The 22,933-nt window shown below is 37.2% G+C and overlaps 1 protein-coding gene across 4 annotated transcripts in view; it reads left to right on the forward strand.

The window, feature by feature from the left end:
• USP25 (ubiquitin specific peptidase 25) overlaps nucleotides 1–21,815 on the forward strand; it is a 33,880-nt gene extending 12,065 nt beyond the window's left edge. Inside the window, exons 10-20 of one of the 4 annotated variants that reach the window (XM_062511592.1) lie at nucleotides 1,472–1,700; nucleotides 2,979–3,176; nucleotides 4,626–4,765; nucleotides 7,464–7,577; nucleotides 9,546–9,641; nucleotides 12,857–13,035; nucleotides 13,777–13,855; nucleotides 15,617–15,696; nucleotides 20,184–20,307; nucleotides 20,990–21,185; nucleotides 21,628–21,815. In XM_062511592.1, the coding sequence (XP_062367576.1) occupies nucleotides 1,472–1,700; nucleotides 2,979–3,176; nucleotides 4,626–4,765; nucleotides 7,464–7,577; nucleotides 9,546–9,641; nucleotides 12,857–13,035; nucleotides 13,777–13,855; nucleotides 15,617–15,696; nucleotides 20,184–20,307; nucleotides 20,990–21,185; nucleotides 21,628–21,800 (1,608 nt within the window). In that variant the 3' untranslated portion in view covers nucleotides 21,801–21,815. The remainder of the gene's footprint in view (nucleotides 1–1,471; nucleotides 1,701–2,978; nucleotides 3,177–4,625; nucleotides 4,766–7,463; nucleotides 7,578–9,545; nucleotides 9,642–12,856; nucleotides 13,036–13,776; nucleotides 13,856–15,616; nucleotides 15,697–20,183; nucleotides 20,308–20,989; nucleotides 21,186–21,627) is intronic. The other 3 variants (XM_062511611.1, XM_062511600.1, XM_062511619.1) reach the window with 3 other exon arrangements.
• The last annotated feature ends 1,118 nt before the right edge of the window (nucleotides 21,816–22,933 follow it).

Here is a 22,933-nt window from a genome sequence, read left to right on the forward strand (position 1 = left end):
GTTAGCATAGTTTTAAGTAAAATTATTTAAATTCAATGGGGATATTTAGTTCCTGATTTTAGGGTAAGAATTTTTTTTTTTTTTTTTTTTACAAATGCTAAAGAGACAACTTTTTTTAAAATCAGGATCTACATACATTTTTGTGCCTATACATAGGCTTTCAGTCATTTTAAGGAGGCTTTCACACTGGTTTAATAACAGATGTTAAAAAGCCCAGAGCATTCAGATTTAAGGACTTGGCAGGATTTCTTCTGTTTATACTTCTTGTGTTTGGGAGATTTAGAGTGCATTTTGGTCTCTGGAATGATAGACTGTTTGATTCCAGCTGCTGTGCAGTCACTCTGCTTTACAGTTCAAGGGGAGTTGCAAAATCTCCAGCACTTGCATATAGCCTGGAAGAGAATGATCAGGTTAAAAATAACTTCAGGGAGTTTTTCCAGTTACAGTTATGTGTGTATTTAGAGTTGTTGCAGTATTCAAACATTATTTGGGGAAAATACTGAGTACACCTTGAGTTAAAGAGATTGTTCATCTTCAGTCCAGATTGTGACATCAGCACAAGCTGGTTTGGGGTTTTTTCATCCCAGCTGAGCTGTTGTCATTGAGGCACATAGCAAGGAAACTCAGCTTTCCTCTTTATGTTGCATGTGCTATTCCAGCAGGTTAAAATGAGTCAATCACTAAGATGTTTTCAAAAGACTTGCAAGTAAGGAAGAACTCATTAATTCTGCTTCTCTTTCTCCTTCAGCTTCCCAATTACTTAGGTAGAAACTAAATTTCCCATTTTTCTTACTTGTTGGTTTACAGATGTAGCCTGGAATTAATTTTACACTTATCTTAGAGCGTGCTATTGTCCTTTGCCTCAGGAGGAGGAGAGAACCTTTCCAGGTCTTCCATGCTTTATTTAGCTTTTCCTGATGCAGTTAAAATACTGGGAAACAGTTGTATTCCTATTCTAATATAGGAATTGTATTTTGGGGTAACTGAAGCTGATATTAATTTAAAGAAATTCTTTTGCTGTCACACAGAAAATGCTGAGTTTATTACTTTGAATTTGCATGTGTTTTTCCAGACTTTCTGACAGGTTTGCCAGGTTGGAACTGAAGCAAATCGTAGACAGTCAAGGCTGACTTATTTGAGGGTTTTTTGGTTTATACAATGAACGTAGGAATATTAAGGAATTAAGAAAACAGGATGTGTGGCAGTAAAGATAGGAGAGTAGACATTTGTCATACACTAATATTTTTATGATCTCCTGTAACTAGCAATGGTCGGTAACATGGTTCCAAGTCCTTATGCTTAGTGGATTGCAAGTTTTATTTGTTTCTCCTCTGAGTTGTGTTTTGATCCTGATTAACTTTATTTCAGTTATTTTTATTTTATGTAGCAATTATTGCTGGCATACAATAAGAACTAAATGCTGTCATGGGGGGCTTCACATTTGTTTTATGTTCTGTTTTGTTTTTTTAAGGTACCTTATAGGTTGCATGCTGTCCTAGTTCATGAGGGTCAAGCAAATGCAGGACACTACTGGGCATATATTTATGACCACCACCAGAACAGATGGATGAAATATAATGATATTTCTGTGACAAAGTCAACCTGGGAAGAGTTGGAACGGGACTCTTTTGGTGGTTACAGGAATGCCAGTGCATATTGTTTAATGTATATCAATGACAAGGAGCAGTACTTGATACAAGGTAATGTTATCAACAAGATTCTGCATGATATAGAATAGCTGAATACATTGATAAAGCAAACTTCTTTCGGATGATTTTCCAGATTTTTGAAATGTTTTTAATAGTTATTGAAGTTAGATTCCTGGTCCTGTTCGATTGTTTTTGTGGGTGGAACAATTGCTTTATTTTTGCTAAACATTTGCAATTTATCGATCAATAAAAATAACTCCAGTGTTTCAGCATTAATAAGTAAAAAATGGATTGCTAATTTGTAAATATTTTAGAGAAGGAATTGCAGAATTTTGGAGGGCTTACGTCAAGATTAGAAGATATATGGAAATAGAGAAATGAGCCTTCTGACCATAAAATCCTCATTTAGCTGCTTTTTTCCCCCTTAAACTTCAGAGCCCTGATGCACTCTACTGGAGCATGGAAACTTGAAATCTTACGCAGTGAATTTAAATGTGAATAATTTAGCCCTACCAACCACACATCAAACCTAAGTAATACATGGATTGGGAAATTCTTTTCGGGTCATGTAGGAGTGTGTACCTATAAGGCTTTGTATGGAAGTGTTTAAAGAGAGGACCGAGAGCCCTTAGCACAAAGTTTTTTTGATAATGGTGGATAGACAAGTGTCTGTGAAAAGTGTCCAGAGATTCAGTAGCAGGTCATGGAAAATATTCAGGTTCCTAATTTTTTTCCATAGGGTAGAAGACTCAAGTGCTTATTTGCTCAGCTTTTAAATGAGAGCTAATACTACCCTTGACATTCCTAGGTTGCCACGTTGGTAACCCTTACAGCCATAGGGTATTTGGGCCCTGTAGGCTGCCTGTGCCATTCCAGTTAAATCTGAGGCCTGCTCACTGCAGGGAAATTACAGCTGGTGGATCCCTTGGGAAATGGGATACCCCTGCAGAGGTCATTCTCAAAGCAAAAGGAAGATTATTCAGTTTAGCTGGTGTTCTTTCTAGCTGGTGTTCTTATTAGCTGGCTTTCTGAATTCCTGTATGTCCACTCTCCCACTCTCCTTCCCCTTTTCTCTTGAGAAGTTTAGTTGTGTCCAGCTCTCTCTGGCAGTAATACAGTCAAGCAATGGTGAGGATTTTGTGAGTATTCTCTGAATGTTTACATAGAGTGCTCAACAGATAGTAAAACCAGTTAAAACTAATATAGTTTAGGAGGTTGGGTGTTACAGAGTGCACTTGTATTTCACTTGAGGATATCTGTTTAATATACTTTCTGTTTCTTTTGTCCTATTTTTTCTTTTTCTGAAACTTATATTTCATATTACCACAGAGGAGTTTAACAAAGAAACGGGGCAGATTCTTGTTGGAATGGACACGCTGCCTTCTGATCTAAGGGATTATGTCAAGGAAGACAATAAACGTTTTGAAAAAGAACTTGAAGAGTGGGATGCAGAACTTGCTCAGAAAGCACAGCAGGAGAAATTGTTATCTCAGATACCCAGGGCACCAGCACCCTCACCTGCTCCAGGTTAGCTGCTTCTACCTGTTTGGAAAGGGAGTAGGACCAAAAATCATTGGGGCATGTATATATCATTTTACAATGTAACAAAAGAAGAAAAAGTTAATTTCTGTAATCTTGAATTACAGCTATTTACTTGGCCAAGTTAACTATACTTGAAGTTTACCCTGTTGGGGTGGGTTTTTGCATTTCATTTTTATTTAAAGAAAATTATTAATTATTCAGTTTTTCTTCTACCTTTTCCCTCTCTGTTGTCCTGAGCTTCCCCCCCCTCCCCCCCATAGAAACTGAGGGTTTTTAAGATAGGTCTCACCAGTCTGTTTCAAGGATTTGTTAGTCTGTAAATGATGTATTTCTTCTATTCAGGATGATTTATTGTGAGACCTACTTTCACATTTTAAATTAGAATGGCATTTAGATTTGAAGAGCAGAATAATATATTTGGTGCAGTGCATTCAATAGATTTAATTATCCTAGGTCCTGCATAAGAAATTGCTATGTGGAAATGAGGGTGTTAAAATTGTGGAAATGAGGGTGTTAAAATTGTGGAAAAGATTCTGACCAGCAGCTGGGAGGCTTGTAGGAACCCAGCTAACAAGGACCACTGGCAATCTGATTATAAACCAGAGCTGCCAGGTTTCTGGTAGCATCCACTTTCTTGCTCCATTGCAGTAGGCTGTGTATGTTATGTGAGAGATGACATGATGAATTTTCTGTCCAGATGTTCTCATTGCTGTATTTGAGTCCTAAAGATTAAGCATACATGTCTCATAACTCTGTGCGACTGCAAAATGAGTGTAAGAAGTGCAGTGATTTAATGGCATTGTTTGTTTTGCAAACTCTACCGACAATTGCTTCATCTTTTTTTATGAGTTCACAAACACTTTGAGATTCATGCTATTTCTTTTGTTAATAGTGGAAAGTACAAAACGAATTTTTAGTCTGTCAGAATTTGGTTTCATCATGTAAGGAATATGAGACACTGTTTATATTAATCAATTTATTGTTCTCAAGTGGAGGAGACTGAGATCTCCCTTAAGGCAGAAAAATATAGTATGTTTATTATTTTACAAAGTAAAAATAAATCTTGCTCTCAGATGGCTGGAGGTCATTCCATATGTAGTTCCTGTATCCCACAGGAACTCCAGCTAGAATCTCACCTTGGTTCTCAGTCATCCCTGATGATTGATGAACACCCCTCACTCAAGAGCCTTAATGGGTCTATAGACAGGACAGGTCTATTGTTCCTAATGTAGAATCAGGGGTGCATTTGTAGGGAAGTGTTTAAAATGACATGAGACACAGACTGGTGTAAAGCTGTGTTTGTGAATTGTGTGAGCCATCTTGCATTTTGTGTGCTTACCTTATCTCTGAGACAGTGATCCAAATAAAACTAATCTGTTTAAAATTCATGCTTATATTAACACACAAAATTATTATTTTATTTCTGTCACTAAGTTCAAGCAGGAGAACCAGAGTATTTAGAGCAGCCATCAAGAGCTGATATTTCAAAGCACTTAAAAGAAGATTCTGTTCAAGCAATCAATAAAGCTTTAGCTGAACAAGAAGATAGAGGTCCAGAAGCTATAATGGATACGGTGAGGATATTTTGAAGCTTGAAATATATCTTTTGCTTTTATTTTGCAAGTGAAAATGATAGAAAAACTGATAAAAGGGTGTTAGTCTGCAAACTTTGAACTGAAAATTGCTTTTTCTTCAGGGACTATCCAACACTAAAGTCCACCCAGAAACTGTGTACAACAGTAATGGCTGTAGTGAAAAAATAATACTAAGATCAGGGTTCTCTATGAGATTAAAGTGCTTGTCAAGAGTACAGCATATTGTTCAAATTACAATCAGCTGTTTGTGCCCAACATCTTTTAAAAATGCTAGATGGTCCTGTGTATTTTTGATGAGTCAACATTGGCAATCCATTTAAAAGACTTGAAAAATATTGTTTTAGACGTTCAAGTTTTTATCTGGGAAATATAAGAATATAATTGAGTTCCTTTGACAGACCTGTGGAGGTTGATGTAGCTTTCAGAAATAAGGGGTTTTTTTTAACAGCATTCTGTAGCTTTAATGCAGATTCATAACTTGATGAAAATATTTTTTTGTGATTCATAGGATGTCTATATTAACTTAAAATGTCTATAATAATCAGCATTGGGTGTTTCTGTTTTCACTTTGTACAAAGTATACTAAGAGGAATGGGACATTAACTATTTAATGCATTATTAATGAAACTAATAGTTGACATTTTTTCTTTCAGCAAATATTTTTTTCCTTCCCTAGAAGTATGTAGATAAATGATAAATGTGTTTGCCACAAAGCTAAGTGCCATTAAAACAATATATGCGTCTGTCTTGGAATTATATCCATAAATGTACAGTGTGGCTTCCTTAGGCATCCCCAGTAACCACTAAGGATATGAGCAGTTTAGATCAGTGCAAAATGCTTCCTAAGATCAGATGTGAATCCTTATTAAACAGAAGCAGTCTGGCCCCAGATACCTTACAATCTTTGAAAATTATGTGACAGCTTTTTGGCACCCTGTTGACCTGCTGTGTTTTCCACCCCTCCTGTTGTGTCAGGAAGGCAGGGAAGCACATATCCTCTGCTAAACTGAAATCCAGGCTAACACGGAAATTCATCTAACTCTGGATGAAAAGTTGCTCTGCCACTAAATCCTTAGGCTGCTGCATATTGGCCTTTTTGAGTTCTCAGAACAGTTTAGTGGGAGGCTGTTTAATATGTGCTACTTCAGCTGAGAAGGTGGCTATGAAGATACCAACATTCATGATAAAACGTCCTTCATAAGGCTGTCCTCCTTCCAGGGTTTGTGGGCACTGTCCCAGTGGGATGTGAAAGAATCTTAGATTTTTATTTTTTTTTTCCCATGGATCAAGTGTTGTAGCTCAGGATAATGGCACTTGGCACAGTGGTCAGTCTTAGGACTTCACAAGACTATGTTTGGGGAACACCACCGTCTGTTTAATGAGATAAAAGGAAAAAAAAAATCATGCAAACATTATTTAAAACAAATGTACTTCAGCTGTTGAAATGTAAATTTTTTAGTTAACCTGGAGGTACTCTGTTAAAATTTAAAAGCTCTTCTCTGTATTCTCAAATTTCACTTGCAGAATTGTGTTCCCTTCTCAGTGCAGGCATTACTTCACTTTTAGTTTATCCATTTTTAAGAGAAGGAAAGCCGACATCAGCACTTGTAACAGGATTGTAGGTTATTCACCACATTTCATTTTGTCCATTTTATGCCTTTTGTCCTTTTTTTCTGCCCTGTGATTGCACAGCCTTCCTTTGTATTTATACAGTGTTGGCTGTAAATAGATACAGAGTATGTTTTTGGGATCTTTTTTAAAAGGTGAGGCTATTGTTACAGTTTCAGAACAAGTAGCATAGCACTTTGCAATTGTTTGGAATAGAGTCAAGGTTTAAGTTGTGCAAATGTTGCAAACTGCCAGTTATTCAATGATAGACTGTAAGAGCCAAGATTAGTCTCCCTTGTTTAAAATTTAGTTTAACATACCAAGAATTTTACTGACTAGGATTATTTTCTCATTTTCTGTTTAATTACTCTTCTAAAAAATAAACCGATTGAATGCTCCTTTAAATATTCTTTAAAACATCTATCTTGATGTTTATATTATTTTTTTGTGTTTTTTTTTTTCTCCTAGAACATCAGAAAATGTTAGCTTTTAGTTTTGTTTCTATCCTTTAGTGTAACTTCATCGGTATTTCAGATACGAAGTATCTGAGCTGGCTCTCTTCAAGGCTAGACTGGATGGGTCCCCTGAGCAACCTGAGCTAGTGGGTGACATCTTTAGGACTAGATGATCTTTGAAGTCCTTTCCTAAACTATTCTGATGTTTTAGGATATGCTTGGTAATTTTGGGGTGAAATGTACAAAAAATGGTGGTTCACAGACTCATCTCTTGCCAAGGGACTTAAAATTATAATGGATATCAGAGTTGTAATACTGGTATACTAACCTGTAAAGATAGAAATAGTGACTAAAGAACAAATGAAATAATTTTAGTAATTACGGCTTAATTTCAAAATGTACTGCTTAAAAATTATAAGTATCACTTATATTCTCTAATTAGATACAGTTTCTGAATCCTTTCAGAATTTCAGCAGTGGACATCATTGTACTGGAGATCAGCCTGTCAGTTTGCATCTCTCCATAATTTTGCTGTATTTTCTGATGATGATGATGATGATGATTCTTTTTTTTTTTTTCCCCAAACACGTACTGATAATGGTTTTCTTCTGCAGAGCTCTGATAATGCCCCAGCTCAAGCAGCTCCTACCCAGCGAGTGGTAGAGGTGGCGATCCCTGATGTAGGGACTTTTGTGATTGAGTCAGAGGAGGGGGGTTATGACGATGAGGTACCTCTGATTGCAGTTGTGTGCACCGCTCCTCCTCGGTGCTTCCTTGTGCTGCCTGATGAGACTCATTGGCATGTTTGCACACTGTGACACCTAACAGTCTTCTGCAAAACTAAGTGCTTAGTGTTTTTTAATCTTTAACAATGTCATAGTTGGTCGTGAAATGTGGAAGGGAAAGCACTACAAACTCTAATTGGGCACGCTTTGCATGGTATCATTTACACTGGAGGTTCATTTGTCTCTTCAGCTGTGGAGGTTGAGTGTTTGTGTTAGGCCAGGTAGCCTTCAAAATGCTGGTGATAGACTGCACGCTGCTGCATTATTTAAAAGGTGACAGGACACCAAGGGATGTTCTTAATGTTTGTGCTTTCTTGTCAGCCCAGTAAAGCTCGTGTTCAAGTCTGATCTCTTATTTGCCAAGGTTAAGCTTTTCAGGCTTTGGGGATTAAATTAGCCGTGGAAATAATCTGAAACTGACATGAATGGTAGAGCTGAACCTTGCAATTCTTAAAAATAATTCAGCCTCAAGGAGTAACTTACCTGCTACTACTGGAGAACTAATCGAGGGGCCCTGTTGTTTTTCTGACATTGTTTTTTGCTGCCCAGTTTCAGCACTAGAAAGCAACACTGCTGGTCATTAAACCAGCCTGCCTTGTCGCTGCTTACTCCGTGTTTGTTTGGGTTGGGAATAGGGTTGGTGCAGCCTGTATTCTCAGGGGTCTGAACATGGATTCTCGGGGGGCTTTAGCTTCCCTAGGCAAATGGATATTTCAGGTCATTCTGCCCTGGAAGTGTGATCAGTTATAACTGGACGGATGGGGAATAAAATGGTTTAATTGACATCATCACACTGAGTTAAGCTTTTTACAGGCGTGTAGTCTCCAGCTTGAAAGAAATGAGGATTTAACCTCACATAAGGACCTGCTTGCTTGTTTGTTTTTACTTTTGTCCCACTGCCATTTGCTTTCTAGAGGATAACTTTCTTGCCTATTTCTCTGTTCATTTTGTGCGTGTATTCACCTTTTTAAAATGTTTTTGTTTTTATGCTGTGCCAGCAATAACTTGGGCAGGGAGAAGAGAGGGAGTGTTTTCCTTTGCTTACAGATAAAGGAGAAAGGCTTTTCTGAGTAGCTTGGCTGTATCAAATTGTGTGTAACTGATGTCAATAGCAGTGAGAGATGTCTTGTGTTTGTTAATTGTTTTGGGTTTGATGTTTAAGAAATTGTTTACAGATTCTTCAGGAATTGATTGCCTTTGCAGCAGTCAGTCTTAATTTGACCTTGAAATATGCATAAAATACAGGTTTTAATAGTTTACCGTGGTTTTCGTGCAGTATATCTGAAGTGTGATTGGATGTATTTTTGTTTTTCCTACTTGGAACTCTTTTTTTTTTTTTTTTTTTTTTTTTTTGTGATAATCCTTAGATGGCCATGGCTAGCACTCATTCAGTATGCAGTTTATGCTTGGTACTAATGCTGAACTGTGCATGATCCTTTCCTGGAAAGTTTGGTCCATGTAACATTTTTGACACAGTTTTCCTGCTCCTTTTCCTGCTCCTTTTCCTGCTCCTTTTCCTGCTCCTTTTCCTGCTCCTTTTCCTGCTCCTTTTCCTGCTCCTTTTCCTGCTCCTTTTCCTGCTCCTTTTCCTGCTCCTTTTCCTGCTCCTTTTCCTGCTCCTTTTCCTGCTCCTTTTCCTGCTCCTTTTCCTGCTCCTTTTCCTGCTCCTTTTCCTGCTCCTTTTCCTGCTCCTCCCCAATATTCCTTTAATGTTGCTACAGTAAAACTATACATACACATGCCATGATTTGATTTGCAGAATATGCTCACCAGATCTGTACTGAAATGTGCCATATCAATGTATGCATGCATTAAGTTGCTTTTTCATCTTGCATGAGGCTAAAAGCATATTGAATTTAGTCATTAAGATATTAATCATTCAAAAATTTTACCTTAAATCCCTTGTGGCAGGTCATGCTGACCCCGAACATGCAAGGTATTATCATGGCTATAGGTAAAGCCAGGAATGTTTATGACAGGTGTGGGCCAGAAGCAGGGTTCTTTAAGGTACAACTAACATTTTCAACTTTTTCTCCTCTGACTCTTCCTGTTAGATATGCTGCTCCCTCTATCCCTTTCTGGATATAAAGTCTTTTCCAGCATTTATACATACTTGTCTATATCAGTCCCTTATTTAGATATTTCTTCCTTGAAAAATAGACAGATATTTTTGCCCTGTTGATATAAGTAGCTTATATACCTTTCTGCATTTTAGCTTCTTAAAATAGTAGCAAGTAACACAATAGACATGAAACCTAGATGTGTAATCAATAAAAGTATATGGGTTTTTTCTCCTGTTAGTAATAAAACCTATGCCTTTGCTAGACTGTTGGACAAGGATTTTTATTTTACCCAATGGTTTTTAGTCATTTGCTGTTTATTTCAAAGAGACACTCTTGATTTGTATTCCTTCAAAGATTTTTTAAAAAAAAATTAAATAGCTTGCTTTTGTGTAACCACATGGGTGTCAATGCTGCTTTTTATGGTGATTAGTCTTCACTGTGACACCAGATTTAAGAATGTGTTCATTTTCTTGAATACATGAACTTCTGAGCAACTTTAGCTCGTGGCCTTTTGAGTTTTCAGTGTATTAGGAAGGCAATTGCTTTGACATGATGTTAAGTGTAAAATCCTCTGAAATGTGATTTGGAGAGGAGAAAGAAGTTTCTTGCTTGTCATTGAGTAGTGGTCTGTTTTCTTCTTAATTGTTATGGTGTACTTTCACTAGAAGAAATTTAAGTGTCACAAACCCTCAAACAAGCAGCAAACAAACAAAAATCCCTAACATCAACGAAAAGTGCTGCAACCCCTTGGTAAGGAAATTGAAACCTCATGGGTTGGTTTGTCTGTTTGTGTGGGTGTTTGAAGTGGGTACTTAGAGAAGGGTTATAACCATAATGTGTTTGCAGAGCTGTCTCTGTTAACTGAGCCTGATCTCAGGGAAGGGAGAGACACCTGCCATAGCCTCTGTTCAGTGAAACTGGGTTTGTTTGGGATTCAGTGCTGGTTGCCTTTATTTTTTTTTCCTTCCCCAAATTTTTTAATGAAAATATGTAAATTATTTTTAAGTTAAAAAAATCCTCTTACCAGAAAAGTGCAATTATATCTAAAATTATATCTCATTATATCCTTAATATGAAGGGAGTTTTGATAATTTTAAAACAGAAAATTACTTCAAAATAAAATTATATGTGATGCTTTGGAGTTATCAAAACAATGCTCAGTTGAAATTATTTTCAGTCTTTTATTTTGAATCCTTAAACATTTAGGCTTCATGGGGGTAGAATGTCTTTGAGTGAGAAAATGTTTTGACAAAGTAGAAAACTTTCCTCACTCATTTTCTGCTGAATCATGTTTGCACTAGATTAGAAGAGGTGAAACATGGTTCATTTTGAAGGAATACATTTGTATGATGAACAGATGCAGATGAAGTGGGGTTGTTTTGGGATGCATCAGATGAAATCTCACATTTCCCAATAACTTACCATAAAAGCTGCTGTGATGATTTTTAATACTGTTACTGTATTCCTTTATGTGTTTGCTTTTGATGGAATGGAATTGTTTTCAGAAAACTGGAGGAGGGTTCTATATATTTGTTTTAATGTTACTCAGGTGAAACTGATTTGGTGTGGGTCATTGTTACTGCCACAGTTTTACTCCCCCTCTAGATCTCATGTTTAAGACATGACTAGCATTCAGATATTTCTTGGTCAGTGATCTTTTCAAATTATTGTTCTTTAACCTTTATAGACACCTCCTTGCAGAATGTTCCCTTTAAAGTCTTTATATAATATCCTCATTGATAAAAATCAAAGCATATAATATTTCTACTGTCCCTTTTTCTGTGTAGAGAAATATTTTTTTTTCATTTTCTGAATATGTAGAATACCACATCATTTTAAAAATTATTATAGAAGTAATAAAATTATTTTCCTACTTATAAGTCATTATATGAAGAAAAAAGTCTAGTAGCAGTTTATTTTTACTTTCTTAGTAAGCAAGGTTTAATTGGTAGCCATGTTGACCTTCTAATGGTAGAACTTCTGATGTAGGATAATAGAAACTCTGTGGCTTTTGGCATTTATAATGTTGTCTCAGCATCCTTTTTAATTGTAATGCAATTCATGAGTATTTAACAATATTGATGCAGAACATTCTCCTAAGTTTTAAAAGTCTCCACATGCTCTGTGTTTAAACCTGCATGATTATTACCCTGTATGTTTAGTACTGAAACAAAATGTGAATTTAGCAGAAGATGGGAGCCCAAATTTCTGATAGTTACTGATAGTTCTGATTGTCTGCTGTTACAGCATAAAGGCATTTGAAATACTGAACAGGGGGTTTTTGGTGACTGCCTTAGTGCTTTATTTTGTGCATACATTGTATTGAAACTTTGCTAGTGTGTTAGGAAACCATCTGGTCATCTCCCTGTTTTCAGAGGCAATTTATGGAATGTGTGTTAACATTTGTCACCATTTTTCTAATTATTTTTCTTGTTGTTCCTGTTCATGATGTATAGTTTCAGTGTATAAAATCGAATGAACGTATCAGATGATGTTCATTAAAACCTAATGTGCTGGCAAAGCTGGAAAAATAAATTATTCTGATGACCTCTAAAATTTCTCTAAAATATTTAGTGAGGGCTGCATCCTGTCATATAGGGCAATACTCTTCATATTGAATTATTTTTTTCTTCAGAAATCCTACAATTCATTTTTCATTGAAAGACATTTTTCGTTCCCCCTCTGGTGTTTTCCAAATCATTCATGTTCACTAAACTTTCTGTAGGATATTTTTTATTCATGTCTTTGAATTTAACCATATATTAGAGGTACCTTTTTACCTTATGAGACTTCAGAAAATTTCTTAAGGTCAACTGTCTGGGATTTTATGCTTGTCTTGGGCTTAAAGAAACCTCTCTAAGGATTGGATAAATCTCCTCTCAGGGAGACATAGCACAGGATTGGAACTACTTTTGAAGGGAAGGTTTACTTGGGATTTTGTCAAGCTTAACTGGTGAGAGAAAGTACCAACTTGACAATTTATCAGTGATTTTGTTTGTTTTCTTTTTAAAAACATAGTTTAGACTTCTTAGAAGGGTGGTCTGTGGAACTGTTAAAAATTTTTATAGGCAAAAAGCCATGACACATAAAGTATCCTGTGTCTGTGGTGTTTGAGTTAAAAGCCATAAGGAATAATATCTTTTTTTCTTGATTACATAGGCAATTAAATTGGAATACACACGTCTGCTAAAATTAGCTCAGGAAGATCCACCACCTGAATGTGATTATCGTTTGCGTCATGCAGTTGTTTACTTCATCCAAAACCAGGCACCAAAGAAGATAATTGAGAGAACATTACTGGAGCAGTTTGGAGATCACAATCTCAGTTTTGATGAAAGGTAATAAGATCTGCACATCTCATTTCCGGTGTTCATTCATGTTTTCTTATGTGTGGAAACAACCCCTTCATATTTGGCTGGTGTGTTTGGCTTTATCTCCTAGTAAAAGCTTGCAAGTTTACTTTGCAGAACAGATTATCTTTATAAAAATCCCTGTTAAAGGAGTTATCAAGAAGTTGAGTTTCTACTCATCTAAAATAAGTAGAAATGCTCAGTGTTGTTCATAATTGTGGACATAGATTTCTCCACTTTCTTTCACCGTGTTTCCTCACTACCAGCAGTAGAGGGCAAATCCTTTCCAACTGGGTGAGTGACTGCCTTGAGAGCAAGACAATGTCTCTCTTCAAAATTCCATCTACTTATATAAACAGGTACATTAATAGTTAGAAAACTGTCTGACTTCTGTGTAAGGAATAATCTAAACTTCTTCAAAGTAGTTGTCAGTAAGCTTCAAACTAATGAAATTTAAAATTAAAAGGAAGAATGATCAATGTGGTAATTTAGCAAAATAAAAGAAATAATCCTTTAAATAGCACAGGCCTCCATCACACATACTTCAAAAGTATGCCCTCTCCTGCTGATTATACCATGCATAATAAAATGTACATTTTCCACAGAATTTTCATATTGGTTTGCATAAAGCTGTAGCTCATACTATTTGAAGCTCCTGTCTTTGTAAGGATAACATCCTCTGAATTTCCAGTAATATTTAATTATATTTTTTTATTGCTTTTTTATAAGGTGCCGTAACATAATGAAGGTTGCTCAGGCCAAACTTGAAATGATAAAGCCAGATGAAGTAAACATGGAGGAATATGAGGTCAGTATTTCTCATGCTTTAAATGAAGTTGTAATGTGAAAGAGTTATCAATAAGGCTGAATTGTCTTCACAAATTTCCTCTTGTCTCAGACTGAGGAGCTAAGACTGGCTGTTCATTTAAAGACCCCTCATTTGTCCAAAGGCTGCTCTTGAGCTAAAGCTGTTTTTTCCACATCTGTAATTCCAGTGTTTGAGCCATAAATAAGTGCCAGGTTGAAATTTGTCCTTATTTTGTTAATGAGTCTTGACGTCACTAACAATATTTTGTAATTTATCACCACATGAGCCACATGGCTTTCTGTAGGCAGACACAGCTGGCAGGGAAGGAGGAGAGTGGTTTGTGCCTCAGATGAGCTTAGCAGGCACAGTCCCATTTGTGCTTTTCCTCCACTTGTCTCTGCAGCCATTCCCATTTTCTTATGAGCAGCAGATTCTTTTCTTTGCTGAGACCATGCATAACCAGCTTATGCATTTAATTTTTCCTCCTGTGCTGTTTAGAAAAACTTGTAGGGAAAGTGAGAGTGAATCTTGAATTAAGTAATCGTGACTAATAGTTGCTAAAATAATTTCTCACATTTAAAGCTAACCCTGTAGCTGACTTTCCAGCATCAGTTTCAAGTCTGAGTAATACTGTTCATTAAAACCTCTTAACAGTGGGTATTTATGTCCTGGGCAGATTCCAGTGCACTACCTATAGCTCCTTACTGTGCTGGTAGGTCCAAACAACTTGAACAAGAGGATAATGGGAGTAATCTTTTCCTCATAAATCCAATGAAAAATATTTTAATTGCCACTTCTCATTACCAGGTTTAGGACCTACAGTAGATGCTACTGCATTACAGTGTGCCTCCCTGGTTACTAATAGGGAAGGAGCCTCAGAGTGGCATTTTAGTTGCATTTTCATGGCTGTGCAGGCTTTTACCATTTTCTGAATGATGCTTCACAGAGAGAACAAACAATTCTGGACTTAGCTGTAAGACTGGGAACTGGGGGTATCTTCTGTTTCTCTGCAGAAAAGTGTCACTTCCTAGCTCCTGCAATAGGTATTTGGGGGTTTCTCCATAGATTGTGCTAGTCCAGTATAGTGAGTTGGCATTTTATGGATGCTTTCTCAAGCTCTTTCTGTTGAGTCTGCTAGTAGCTGTGTCTTATAGTGTGCTGACCCCTATTTTATCTTTATTGAATAATTGAAAGTCAGCAGTTAACCCTCTGTAGAGAAAGGTACTTTCTCACCTGGAGCATTTACCTGTAAAGTGATCCAGGAGTTACTTGGTATGAATGGTGATGCAATAAAATAAATGTTCTGCTCTTGCACTAACATCTCATCTGAGTTGCATTTGGGTTTTTTTTTTTGAGAACTTCCCATGTTCAGGCTTTTTCTATGTCATTCTTCTATTGAAAATTAAGCTTAATATCTGGCATATGAAAAAGCTTTTCAACACTTTCTGAGCAGGGAAGAAAAAACAAGATCTCATGTAATTTCACCTGTGGTTCTTCTAAGATGCTTTGTGTTCCTTTCAAATGGTAACATGTTTTGTAAGAATAAGCTCATCTAGAAGTGTTTTAGACATTAAAGAATTTTCTTTTTATTGAGGGAGGATGGATTCAGGTGGACTTTCTACATAAGCAAGCCTGCTGGTCCTTAGTACTTACTGTTACTGTTGGACACTAAATTTAAGTGGAGGGGGGTGTGTGTTTAAAAAAAATAAATTATGTTTAATTTCTGTGGATGAAGTTCTATTTACCCTTTCTTACATGCAGAGATGGCATCAAGACTATAGACATTTCAGGGAAACAACCATGTTTCTCATGGTAGGATTGGAGTTTTTCCAAAAGAAGAGGTAAGTGGTAGTATAGAACTCAAATGCAGTAGAACAATGTGAAGGCAAAATGTAATATTGATAAGTAAAGCTGTTTTTTAAGAAGTGTTTAATGTATTCTTCATCTCAGATAAGCCTTTATTCAGTCTACTTACGTTTTCAGTCTTGCATCTTCCTATTCTTAATTCCCATTTCCAAGTCTCTTACCAAGCCATGGGTTCTTTTCAGAGCACCCTCCACATGCACCCCTATTCTTTCTTCTCTTCTATTCTTAAGTGCTCTGGGTATCACTCAGCCATGAAAGTCCTCCTTCTCTGGCACCACCTGTGCACATACATTTATTTGCTTTCATAAGCAGACACAATTAGTCAAGTCCATGTCTTTCCTGCTTTTTGACTGGGTCTTCCCACTGAAGTGGGTTTGCTTTCTGCATTAGTCTGAGCCAAAACTCCACCTATGGTGGGTTCTAAAGGTCAGGAAAACAGAACAGATTTGAGAAAAACTATCATGCATAGCTGTCATAGTTGTAGCTGATTGTCCTTAACTCCATGGTGATTCATTCCCTTCTCTTTCTGAACCAAGTCAGAAATTGTGGCTGTATAAAATGGGTGACATTTATGTACTTAATTCAAAACAGCTCAAATTTATTCTGATCTACGCATGCAACAAGAATGGTGATTAAGTATAAATGGAGTCAATCACTGATTTTTCATGTACAAAACAATAAGTAGAGAAATCTATAGCAGGAGTCAAATTTAATTCTTTGTCTCTGTTGTGTAGTAAATTGCTCTGTATTTCTCATCTTGTATCTTCCCAAAAAAGAAAGGCCCCAAACAATACAGGAAGATTGATTGCCAAAGACGCAGCTTTGCCTTTGTGAGTGATACCTCTTTATACTGGCTAACACAGTGAGCCCAGAGTCCTGGGTTGCCTTTGGGTTGCCACCATGTAATAAACAGTAAATAAACAACATTTACTAGTAATCTAAATTGAAATATACTACACTGTTGGTCTTAAGCTTTGTGTACAAAGGTTAATCAGAAGATTGCCTGGCTTATTTGAAAAACAAACACCCTGGTGTTGCTTCATTCCTTAAAGAGGCAAAAATGTCGAACCCCTTCATGCAGTCTCTAAGATTGCAGGCAGGGGTGAAACATCTTTCAGTTCCTTGGAAATGGGACTCCAGAGTGGCACCTTCAATTGTAAAATACCAATGTTTTCAATAAATTCCTTCTTGCCATAACATTCTGGTTATGCCATGGAGGAGAGAGGGAAGCACAGGTTTCTGCTATGTGCTAAACAAAGTTCTCCATTATTTATAATGACTTGCAAATTAGGGTGAGGTGTTTGTTGGAAGACATCTTCATAATTTACAAAACAAGCCTATTATCACCAATCTTACACTCTAATATAGGTCAGAAATAAAAGGTACAATTTCAGAAGTGCTTAATGAAGTGTTTGATACAAAGACAGCAGGACTATAGTCAGTGGATGAATGAAATCTGGGTGTCCAGTGACCTGCTCCGCAGGCATCTTGTGCAAATACATACCTGTATTTCAGCTTCAGGTTCCCAAAGGACTCAGGTTTACTGAGGTTGCTGCCTTGCACACTTGAGAGAGCAATGGTACCATCCTTATTCTGGAAACGAGACTAAACTGCTCACTGATCCTTGTCAGTTCATTTGACACTAAAACCATAAAAATATAACTTTTAAAATATTCAGGAAAGGATAGACTTTCATAATAGAAATATGATCTTCATGAGTAGGACTGTTTAAATGCCTTTTTTTTCCCTGCAAACCCACCTCTCTGTTGACAAACTTTTCTTAGCTTCAGTAACACTGAGTGATAACCAAGCAGCTCTTGATGGAGCCAAAAGTTGACCGTTATTCAAACAATATTTATTTCTTTAGTTGTAATGTGTTGAACAAACGCAAAAATCAACATTAAAGTAGTTTGGTTTATCTTTTTCATGCCTGCTTTCAGTGGTCACTTGTGATCCCTTGATGGTGTGTGACAAGGCCCACTTTTCATTGCAGGTGGAGAATTCAGGAGTCTTTCAGGCAGATCTCCTCTTACTGTAGTGTGGAGTAGTAAACTGCTCTGGCTGAGGTGAACCCAGCCAGCTAATGAGCCTTGGGTAGGAGTTTTGCCTGCAGCTCACTCTTGTGGCAGTAACTTAAAAGTGACCATACTGTAAGCTTCAGCAGTTGCCTTTTAAGTTTCTTGCTTTTCAGTTTTGACTGAAATGCCTTTTTCAAAGCAGTGCTGAAATTTTGCCATTCTGTGTTTTTGTGTCTTTTCCAAATCCTCGACCTAGTGAGCTCCAGAATTTTGTAAGCAGCTTCAGTGATTTTAGGCTTAGGCTAAACATGTTTTGAGCTTATGTGCAGTTCAGCTGTTGAGAAGGCAGAAAACCAACCACGTGTCCTGGGCTGCATCCAAAGCCATGTGGGATTCTGCCCCTCTGCCCCGCTCTGCTGAGACCCCACCTGCAGGGCTGCATCCAGCTCTGGGCTCCCAGCACAGCAAGGACAGGGACCTGCTGGAGCCAGCACAGAGGAGGCACCGAGGGGATCAGAGGGATGGAGCACCTGCCCGATAAAGTCAGCATGAGAAAGTTGGGACTGTTCAACCTGTAGGAAGGGAAGGTTGCATGGAAACCTGAAAGCAACCTTTGAGTATCTGAAAGGAGCCTACAAGAAGGATAGAGAGAGACATTTTACAAGAGCATGGAGTGACAGGACAAGGGGGAATGGCTTCAAACTGACAGAGAGGAGGTTTGGATTAGTTATCAGGAAGAAATTATTTACAGTCAGAGTGGTGAACCACTGGAACAGGTTGTCCTGAGAAGCTTCCATCCCTGGAGGTGTTTGAGGCCAGGCTGGATTGGGCTCTGAGCAACCTGGTCTAGCGAAGGTGTTTCTGCCCATGGCACAGGAGTTGGAACCAAATGACCTTCAAGGTTCCTTTCCAACCCAGGCCACCTTATGGTTCTGTGGATCTGTTTGCTAATTTTACTGGAGTCCCACTCCTCAGACTCAAGATTTATAAGGAGTCTGAGCTTGGATAAACAGTCATGATAATCTAAAATAACTTAGCTTGGTGTTAAATGGTATCACATTTGTTTCCGGAAAGGGTCACACGAGTGAGGGAAGGAGCAAGAAGAGGATGACTGGAAATACGGACACTACCACCACTGAGTTTTAATTTGCATCAACAGAGCTGTTGACACTCTAGCTTCAACCTGCAGTTTCACAAATAACTGCACTAAGAACAGAAGAAGGTCCTCCTCCTCTGGCTTTATAACCAGCAGTTTCAGTTTGTGTAATCATCTTTTCTTCCCCTTTCCTCCTACACTAAGTTTTCAGCTGTCTGGTCAGTTTTATCGGTGACCAGCGGTATGAAGAGTTTTCATGGCTAGGAAAAATGGACTTCAAGTAGCCCTTTCCCTTATTTCTATATTGTTTCATTGGGAGATTTTACTTTACATCTGGAGTTTTTGACTTCAGGAAACTCTTGACTTGTGTTCGGGTACACTCTGTGTGTGCACATAATTTTTACCTTTTTTCAGTAGCTTGGTAGTTTGATTTTGGTAGTTTCAACTTGAAACGCATGAGCTTGTACACTCATTAAGAGGGAGTGCACAATTTCATGTTCCTATAACCACTCCCTTAGGAAATTCTTCCTCCTAGATTTTTTTTTTTAATTTGAATAAAAATGAGATATCAAACTGCCTATTTTTAAGGTAACTACTGGAACTGCTTTCAGTACTTGTCTGTCATAACTGGGTCTTTGTAAATCAGAGAATTAACCATTTGAGGTGTTCACAAGAGATTGTTCATCTGTGTGTGAAGGGTTCTCTGTCAATTATTAACTGACAGGTTCTTGGGTGCTCTCTTATTCCTTCTCTACCAATTAGCCTTGCATTCATCTTCTGCATTCACATTAAAGACAGAAATATCAACAGTCTAACAGCACTTCTGCTTTTGAAATGCTGTGATGGCTTCTTCCATCACATTAGATATCAAGTAACTTCGAAGAACTTGCAGTTAGTGAAGCTTAAATATTCACAGTTTTTTCTTTTAGAAATAAGGTGACAGTTTTAAATCTTATTTGCTGAGATGTAGAACACTATCAGGATATTTATGGCAACGGAAGCTCAAACCCAATAATGACATAAATGCAGTCAGGAAAAATTAAGTTTTCATGGATACTCAAGGCTAATTTAAAGCTGGTTAAGTGAGTGAAATTATACCCACTGATTTCAGTGAGCTTTGGATCAGACTTCATGTATAATGATATAACCGAATAATAAAATAATTTGTTCTAATGTGTGTCGAAGACAACATTGTATGGTTTAAAAATAAATTATTAAGAGATTGCTGGGGAGGGGTGTACTTGCCATCCAGCAAATGGAGTTACCTGTCCTTTGAGGAACACAGTAGTTACCTTGAAGCAGGCGGTATGTGGATGTTGCACCTAATACTTTTGTTTCTTCACTTCAGTTACATGGAAGCCTTGCTGTACCTTATCTATGCTTACCAGAATAACAAAGAACTCTTGTCCAAAGGCCCGTACAGAGGGCACGACGAAGAGCTGATATCTCACTACAGACGAGAGTGTTTGCTAGTAAGTGAAGGGGCAACTATGTGTGTCAAAATGCTGTTTGCTGCATAGCTCTAATAAAATTAACAGAAAAGCATTGCTGTCACGTGCAACAAACCCAAAACCTCCCTGCATTAAGCAATTCAATACTGAGGCTTGTAAGGGGGGAAAAAAGCAAAAGTAAAAAACAAAACTTTTACCCCCCCCCCTTTTTTTTTTTTAATAGCCAGTCACCTTCTTTATGATTATAGTGGGCTCAGTGCCATCATGTCTGGGCTAGTTGGGAGCAGTGGCTGACAGTGTTGGTGAGCAGACTCATCCTGCTGCCATGGTTTGACAGAGACAAATATTGGGAAAGGCATCAGCAATGATGCCCTGCCTGAAACAAGGTATTTTTGTCTTGTTATGTCACTTTTAACAATAGTGAAAAAATAAAAGCAGGTGATAGAATCTCAGTCTTAAAAAAATAGCTGCAAAATTGGAATTGGCAGGTATGAAATTAAGTGGCTTGAGGAACTGCACAAGTTCAGGTGGATTAGTAGAGCATATGCATCATGGAGTAAATGATAAAACACAGCTGTGGTTAATACAAATTGCCAGGTAGTTCTGTAGGAAGACTGTGCTTTAAAACAAACTGATAATGATTCATGGTAGACTGAAATGCTGTGTACTTAAAGGCTTTCCTTTTTTGTGGTGGTTTCTGAAGAAACTAAATGAACATGCTGCAGCACTGTTTGAATCAGGAGATGATCAGGAAGTAAACAATGGCCTGATCATAATGAACGAGCTTATTGTCCCGTGTTTGCCATTACTACTTGTGGATGAAATGGAAGAGAAAGATATTGTTGCTGTGGAAGATATGAGAAACCGCTGGTGTTCCTATCTTGGACAAGAAATGGAACGTAAGTCATTTATTATTAAGGGAATAGGCCCTTTTGCACCTTTTTTATAAGTATGTTATTTTCAGTGTCGGGAATTAAACCTGTACTTTGGTAATGTGCCTGTGCCTTTTTTGAGCTACCCTGAGTTTTGAATAATCCTGTACACATTTAAATTAAAAATTATGCCCTGGGTATCAGACTGTAAAGGAAACGTGCTCTATGAATGGAAAAATATTTGTGCTGTTAGACCATCTAAAGGGGAATTTATATCAACACCTTACTAGGAATTGATATGCCCTAGTTATTGCTGGTAGGTCTAAAGAATCTGAATTATTCCAAATGAAACTCCTCCTCTTCTACCAACTAATCAAAAAAAAAAAAAATTCAACATTGGGCAGAAAAAGAACAATTCTACATAAATGGACATAAATGCTTATGTTTGTTTTTCTGGTTTGATTTGCAGCCAACTTGCAAGAAAAACTGACAGATTTCCTGCCAAAACTGCTAGATTGTTCTACAGAGATTAAAGGTTTCAATGACCCGCCAAAGTTACCCTCCTACTCCACACATGAACTGTGTGAAAGATACGCCCGAATCATGTTGTCACTCAGTCGAACTCCAGCCGATGGGAGATAAATTCTGCAGACCTTCCTAAGCACATTGTATAAACTTGTTTAGTTCTTAAACCTTGCCTTCCTGTCACAGGGTTTGCTTGTTGCTGCTATAGTTTTTAACTTTTTTATTTTAATAACTGCAGAAGAGAAATGACTGTACAAACTTTAGCCAGACTGCAAACGATTAAAGCTGAGAATCGCATGGCGCTCAGTCGTTTCAACCACAATTGATGCAACATGCAAGTCTGATCATGATGGCAAAACCGCTTTTTTTGCCATTTATCTGTTACAGTATTACTTTGCTTTTACCTTAATAAGATCCTTTACTTTATCAACAGCTGTCTGGATCATTTTGTGACTGCAACTACTTTTAAGTGTCCAGTGCTGTGTAAATACATGGTACTTGGTAGCTTGTAAATGAAAAGAAAGAATAAAGTTTTATTTATGGCTACTTCTGTGTTTGCAAGCAGATACCTTGTATATTATTGTAAAATACGGGTATTTTTAGAAGAGATACAGTATATTGATGGGTTACTCAATTTTATAGATAAGGTTCTTCAGGATTTATGGCCAGTTTCCTTTCAGGTACTCAGCGATTACTGTATGTGAATATATTGAAAACTGTCACAGTATTATACACAATGGTGTTTTGTATATTCTTCACTGGTCTGTATGATACTGCACCTGAGCACTTTAGTGTGCGTGTGAATGGCCATGCCAAGTCTTTTCTAATAGTATGGACTGGCTTCTGAAGCAAAACAATAATGGCACCTTCCTTCTAAGAGAAAAATTGAAGTTAAAAAATGTAAAGTATTTTCAGTATAAATATATTACACCATCTAAACAAAACTTCTAAAAATTGATTTAAGTAGAGAAAATAAAGGTTTTAAAAAACTGAATTTATGAAGCTTAAGGATTAATCCATTTTGAATTGGTATTTGAGTAATGTAAGTGACCAGAAATAAAATCTTAATTTTAATTCTTTACTTGAAATGGGTTGCTATTGTTGCAACAAAATATCTCAATCTTTTTTTTTATCCTAATTAAATTTCTGTTGGAAGTAAAAGAACACATCTATTGGGCTTGTTTTATAGAACTGAAATACTGTCTGGTTTTAATGAAGAACTTAATTATTTTGTGGAAAAAGAGATTTAA

This window comes from Cinclus cinclus, chromosome 2 (genome assembly GCF_963662255.1).
Source record: "Cinclus cinclus chromosome 2, bCinCin1.1, whole genome shotgun sequence".
In the NCBI taxonomy this organism is placed as follows: Eukaryota; Metazoa; Chordata; class Aves; order Passeriformes; family Cinclidae; genus Cinclus; species Cinclus cinclus.